This window comes from Pygoscelis adeliae, unplaced genomic scaffold, assembly GCF_000699105.1.
Source record: "Pygoscelis adeliae isolate BGI_AS28 unplaced genomic scaffold, ASM69910v1 Scaffold182, whole genome shotgun sequence".
NCBI classification, from domain to species: domain Eukaryota; kingdom Metazoa; phylum Chordata; class Aves; order Sphenisciformes; family Spheniscidae; genus Pygoscelis; species Pygoscelis adeliae.
In genome coordinates this window covers 454,904-462,043 of record NW_008824669.1, presented here as the reverse complement: position 1 = coordinate 462,043, position 7,140 = coordinate 454,904, and the positions used below count along the sequence as shown (strand labels likewise).

At 39.8% G+C, this 7,140-nt stretch overlaps 1 protein-coding gene across 3 annotated transcripts in view; it reads right to left on the bottom strand.

The window, feature by feature from the left end:
* The window catches only part of SMAD2 (SMAD family member 2), a 38,667-nt gene extending 34,294 nt beyond the window's left edge, over positions 1–4,373 (bottom strand). For 2 of the 3 annotated variants that reach the window (XM_009322965.1, XM_009322964.1), the window contains exon 1: positions 4,079–4,366. In XM_009322965.1, the coding sequence (XP_009321240.1) occupies positions 4,079–4,314 (236 nt within the window). In that variant the 5' untranslated portion in view covers positions 4,315–4,366. Of the gene's footprint in view, positions 1–4,078 lie in introns of all 3 variants that reach the window. The other variant, XM_009322963.1, reaches the window with a different exon arrangement.
* Positions 4,374–7,140: the final 2,767 nt, after the last annotated feature.

Here is a 7,140-nt window from a genome sequence, read left to right as displayed (position 1 = left end):
TGGAACAGGGAAGCTGCCAGCAAGGAGATGAGATACAGCAGTGCTCTGCGGGTTCAACAACGGGTAGGCGAAAGCAGAGTGCAAGACGGAATCTTCTGGGTTGCACTCAGAATTGTTTATTGCACAACATGCAATAAACAAGGACTACAGTTATACCCGGGGAGTACTCCATATAGGCAGGTCATCTCCATTACTACTCATCCTTCATATAAGATAAGGCCCTAAATACAGTTGTCACATTACCCAAATGTTGGCATGGAAGCAGAACTCAGCATGTGATACAGACGTACGCAGTTACAGCTCAGGAAGGACACAATCAGTTCTGCACTAGTTTTCAGAAATGTATGCTCTAGAGGAACATAAGACATCACAAAGGAGTCTAAACTCAATGCTTCCCTTCCTCTAGTTTTTTTGTTTTGTTTTTTTGTTTTTTTATTTTAAAAATATAGGAGCTACAACAGCCCAGGTCAACAGTATCCCAAACCTACTCCAACCAAACTCTATTCTTCGTTGTACATTATCAGGCATTTTACAAAAGCAACCACATTTTGCTAAGTTTTACTTAAAAGAAGCAAGAAGAAAGCATGAAGCAGTTCTATTCTGTTTTTAAGACAGAAAAACCACACAGCTGATCACACCAAAATACTGGGACACTGAAACTAGTCATTCGTGTTTCCCTACTTTGGATTCTAATACTCCGTTCTGTCACCTCTGAAATTACTTTTTAAATAATGAAGACAGACTATGAATATGCCAGCTGACTGTTTGCTACACAGCATTGTTTGGTTTGTTAAAGGCTTGGATTTTAGCTATCACTAGTTACAAAGTATTTATTTCAACAGAACAGTCCATGCTAATAAGGAAGAAACTGCTCCATTAGAAGATGACTTATACAAATGGATGCTCATGCTCCGTTTCGTGACTGACTGCTTCTTGTGCTCCACGTGTGTCAAAACCGCAAGGGAGAGCACAAAGACAGGATCTTAAATTCTACCAAATTACGTATTTTAGAAAAGTGAACTCACGTGCCAACATTTAGTTTTAGGATACACAGGGATTATGTGATTAGAATCCCGCTGGCTTGCTGGGAGGAGTCAGCAAGATAACTACAAATTACTTTGAGGGCTAGTGTCAAAAGGACCTCTATACTTATTTAGCCTCTGCTCTAGATTACTGACCCACTTATGAAGAGCTAAGCACCCCTGCTGTGCGATGCCAACACCCACTCCATCTGTTTGCTTCTGCTTTTTTTTTGTTTTTTTATTTTAGCGTAAGAAGTTGTGTTAATTACCACATGAGCAGCTTTTGCATAGTACACACAGTATCAGCCTCACTTAGTATGTAGTCACCTTGACAAACAGCGCAGAAACAGGACAATCCTAATCGCAGCAGGATTACCAATGACATACAAGAAGCATATGCAGATTTCTGAAGAGGCAATTTAATTCAGCTTTTGTCCAAGCTGCTCTCAGTTTTGAGAAAACCTTGTAGGTGTTTATTTGTTTTCGGTGTCAATGATGAAAAAATATGCTAGAGTTAAGTACTGCATCAAACTCTCTGGAAATCTCCAAGGGGACCAGAAATTTCTGAAACCGCAAGCAAAACTTCTGTTGAGGGAATAATGGAACAGTTGCAAACAGAAGCATCCCACAACACTTGTCAATATTTACACTGAGTTAAACAGTATTAGTAATTAAATCTAAAGCTAGTTTAAAAAAAAACCACACAAAACCAAACACAAAAACCCTCCCCAAGCAGAAGAATGTTTTGAAAGCTAGCCCAGCTGTCACATCAGAACTGCACCTTAACAGCTTACCACCTCAAACTTCCCACTGACTAAGAAAAAAAAAGTTTCAAATTCAGCATTTTATTATTTATCCCTGCTGATTTGCAGATCTTTAAGACATTCATTAAAGTGGGTCCTCAAGCAGCAGTTTCATTAACTGACTAAATCCAAGAACAAGAATCTCCAGAAGTCATTACAGTAGTCAGTTGACATTTGTTCTTTCTTGGGAAACCAGGCTACTGTTGTCAAAGTGAAATAATATCAACAGTCCAAAAGCCAACTATGAAACTCAAGAATTCTGTATAGCACTGCTGGCAACCCTGGTATCATCTCGCCCCTTAATACCAAAGCCATTTCTTAGTTTAAAATTAAACCCTGTATAATAGCCAACACCACTTGAAGAGCTCTCTAGCTACCGGCTTACCCCTGAGGTAATCAAGAAAAGTAAAACCTAGGTCCAGTCCTTTTTACAGCTGACTGGACAAGAGAGAATGAGAACAGTACATCACAGCCCAGCAAGAACTGCTGGTCACAACATGGAGGCTATACAGAGTACAACAGAGCTTCATATTCTGTTTTAAAGAATTATTTACTATGACTACTTTAACACAAAAGGTCACGCAAGCAGGAGGAGAGATTCAAATACAGACAAGTAGACTAGGAAAACAATGATATATTAGCATACTGTTTGTATCTTCCAACATCATCTGCAAAATTAAATTTCGACAATTATTCTTCTGAAGTAGCAATATTTACTATTACTACTACTATCCCCAGTACCCCTGCAGGAGAGCTCTAGGAAGTCTCTCTAAGAGCTCTAAAAGTTAGATACACATATTATTATCAAGTGCACGGCACATTTGGCTCCTGTCGTATGAAACGCCTTCCAATTAAGCATTTTGCCTTTGTCGTGGTAAAGACTTGCTAAATACATAGTCATCTCATGTCAAGTCAGGAAATATATATCCCTACAGGTTTCAATCTCAGTCTACTGATATACACGAAGACAAGAAAGCTCTAGTATTTTATTTCTGATTGTTTTCCAGCTGGCGAAAGGAAGAAAGAAGAAGGGAAACCCACAGAATTTTGGGACTGCTCTAGGGAAGAAAATACAAGCAGAGGGCAGCATTAGAAACAAATTTGTGAACAGAAAAGAGAGAACAGGATTAAAGTAGTCATTCCTTCAGAGCATACTCATGATTTTCCCAGAAAGCTGTGTCAATTCTAAAAGAGAATGCTAAAACCATTATCAGATAACACCTATAACACATTTGATACATGGAAATCATTACTGACACCAGTCAAATCTAGCTTGCACTATGATTAATGCAAAGTTTAAAAGTAGCTGGGATGAATGTGCTAATACAGAAAGTAAGGTTGTAAACCAGACGCAGTTTCTCTCCCCTAGAAATTATTTTAAGTGTCAAGGGGCTAAGTGCCCAGAATATTCCTGTGCCACCAGAGCCTCTAACTTTTTCATAGAAAAACACACCTGTGAAGTGATTTGATACTTATGTCACACATACTGAGCTTACACATACACCTTAGTGGGATTTCTGTACAACGTGAATCGAGAGCAGACTGCATTATACTTACAGACGTAACCCTTGCCTCTCGCACAGCAGTTGCTATGAATTAAGTTGAGAAAGTCAAAGGGGTAGAATGCAAGTCGCTCACCTAAGTGTATACACATATCAGGAGCAGAAGAGCAGTTCTAGAAATACTCCAAGTTATTAAATAAAAAGCACTTTCATTAACCAATAACAAATAATAATTACAGTAAATAAACTGGTCTTCAGACAACCTGCCTCCAAAGATAAAATGTCCCTTCAAAAGGGAGAATGGATGCAGCTTGTACAACTTACATGAAACTACAACTGAAAATAATTAGATGACTGAAGTGTTGACCAAGGAAAAACTAGTCTTTTTTTTTTAACTGGAAGTGTAGGTTCAAGTATGCCCCTCCGATTATAGACAGGGTTATTAAATAAAAGCATAAGGCAGTGCTACAAACTAAAGAGCTGTGCTAGGCACCACCAGAATACATATAAATTGGAATCTACATAGTAATGAAAATTGAAATGTAAAGTTATTATTAGAAACTGTGACTTTACAAAGCATGTGATTCAGTTGTAAGCAAGCACTACGTAAAACCAAAATAGGTTTTAAAGAATTTTTAAAGAATCAAAAGCATGCAACTGATTTTTTAGTCATTTGTTCACAGGATAGCCGAAACACCCATTTCATCATTTCTTAAGTGGTTGTAACAATTTCAAACACAACAGCACTTACCTCGGTATCGTCACACATTTTGTATTGCAATTCTGAGTGGTAATTGCCTTCTCAAGCTCATCCAGCTGTCCTGTTTTCTTTAGCTTCTTGACCAAGCTTTTCACTGCTTTTTCACACCACTTTTCCTCCTGACCATTCTGCTCACCACCACCAGCCCCTCCAGAGCCACCAGCAGATTTTTTCCACCCCAGAAGTCTCTTCACAACTGGTGGAGTGAATGGCAATATGGATGACATGACTTTCACCAGACAGAACACTCAGCAAGCAATAAATTAGAGATTCCCGTCTGAGCCCTAAAAACACAAACCAAAACAGACACGTTAGCACTCAGGTTTCACATGAAACAAATACCTCGCTTAGGACCTCTCATTACCAAATGCCATAGGACACTGCATCCCCAAACAAGTCAGAAAATACTTCAGAAGTAGCCTGCATCACGGTTAGGTACTTCATCAATAAAGTTAAAATGCAAGTCTGCTGCAGGCTCTTCAACAGTTAGTGCAGACTAAGGTTACGGTTGGATTAGACATTTAATTTTTCCTCAAGTCTTTCCTGGCTAAAGTCAACTCCCGCAAAAATACAGAAGTTAACTCGAGTCTAGCTTTGCACCTAGGCTGCCTGGTTTTAGTCATTTATTAAAATTTTCCACAAGTGATTGACAAATTGCATACACATATATGCATGTTCTGCCCGTCTCCAAATCAATTCAGCAAGCAAAATTGTGTTTGGAATGTCATTTAGTCATTACGGCTTGACAGAAGTCTTCCAACAGCCAGCCATTTCACAAGCCTTTTCTCATGTTGTTTGTCATGTTTTAAATAACTACCAATTTTTGTTCCACTAGGGACATCCAATTTGAAATTCACTCATAAGTTTGGTAATAAGCTTATTCCCACCTTTCTTTCAATCTAGAGTTCAACGGCCTACAGACAAGGAATCTTCTCAACTGGCAGTACTTAAAATCATCAAGTCTTTCAAAATTCATTAAGGATATTTTAAAATCTTACTTTGCAGGCACCCGAGTAGAAGAACTGTCTGTTTTCAATTTTGATAGCCTTTTATTCAGTATCAACTACTCAATCAGGATGTTTATATAAAATGAAAGATTAGAAAGGATGCTGAAACTTGGGCTATGTTTAGCATTCACTGCGATTTGCACTTCAAATAATTTAGAAGAGAAATTTAGAAAAAACATCTCGGTCTTGCAGCTTCTATTAAGCTAGTTTTTGGTATTAAAACATAAGTCCCAAATCAACCATATTATTTCAGGCAGAAAGCTGTTAGAAATTGCTTGAAGACGTAAGGGTCCCATGGACAGAAGTATGGCACTGAAGTCAAACCCAACCTTATTTCCAGGCAGCAAACGGGTATTTGAACTCCAGAAAGGTACCTTATTTCCAAGCTGTGTAAGTTAGTTCAGTCAGCTGAAAATACCTTGTTTTAGGTAAGAGCTAACACTACCTTCAGGCTACTCGATTTGAGCTTTCAAGGCAGCTTACATGCCTCTCCATCCTGTAGAGGCGCACGCCTCACTTCTATCCAAAATACACCAACTTCATCTTATTGAAATTTCCCATCGGCAAAACAGCATAGTTGACTCGGGATACTTCAGCATATAGCATTTATGGCTAATTTATGCCTTGTCACGTCTTTGCTGTTTCAGTGAGGACCACCAAGTCAAACACTAGATCATATTCTACAGGTAACTTTAAATCATAACTTTTCAACTTCCACAAAACAGAACATTCAGTAGGAATGACATTTCAGTTTCAACTAATCATGCCTCCATACACCAGCTTCTGAGAGCACCTAAAACACAACTGAAGCAAGAATTGTAGTTTTCTGGGGTCAAGGAGACAGAGGTTCCAATTAACAGGGACTCAAGAGTAACACTGGTAATTTATGCAAAAAAAACCCCTTCAAAATAATCGATCCTGAATCACAGAATGGTTTGGGTTGGAAGGGACCTCTCAAGGCCATCTAGTCCAACCCCCCTGCAATGAGCAGGGACATCTTCAACTAGATCAGGTCGCTCAGAGCCCTATCCATCCTGACCTGGAATGTTTCCAGGGATGGGGCATCCACCACCTCTCTGGGCAACCTGTCCCAGTGCCTCACCACCCTCAGCGTAAAACATTTCTTCCTCATATCCAATCTGAACCTACTCTCTTTTAGTTTAAAACCATTGACCCTTGTCCTGTCAGTAGAGGCCTTGATGAAAAGTCAAAGCATTCATTTTCACACAACACTAGTATGAAAAGAACTTTTATTCTTTCAGAAACATTGAATTATTACAGAATTGTCCCCGATATTTCAGACTGCAGGTTTTGCAGCCTGCAAAAGCACTGCACTGGAGCCCCGGCTGCAGCAAACACAAGAAAAATAAACTCAATATCCAACATTTTCAAATTGAACACTAAGACACTCGGGGTACGGTTTCATAGGGAGCCAAGCCAACACAACAGCTTCCTGCCACAGGAAGCCCAGGTCTCCTTCCTTTCTTTCCTATGGCACCACCACCGCCTCAGCACCACTGATACCTTGGCACAAAGACTCAGCTAGATAACCAAGTAAAAACTGATCAAGTTGGGTTTTTTTTGCCAAGTTAGTTCTCTTTCAGGTTAAGTTGCACCAGCTCACATGTGGTACTCTAAGTAGAGGTGAGTTATAGGAGCATGGATGGAAGACTCCAGCCCCAGCCTTCAGCAGCAGTGTTAGTGTTGACCGCATCACTGGAAGCGCAACCTGGGCACACACTTTAATTTAGATCATTTATTTTGGTGGCAAAGCCAAATTAAGAAGTCTTAGTCCCTTTTCCACACGATCTGAACTGTTCGCGGGCCTGGGAGTGAAACTCGTTAGAGCCCTAGTTCAGTACACTGGGTAGCTCCAGAGATGAAACAGGAGGCTTGCATGGCCTCTGCTGTTTTAAGAAACACTCACGCTAGGTTTCCGAAACAGGGAACGACAGTCACTCGGAGCTTTGTAAAAAGACTTCAACATTTGAGCAAGGCCAACATTAGATGCTTCAGAGGCACACGCAAGAAATTCAGAAAGACCAA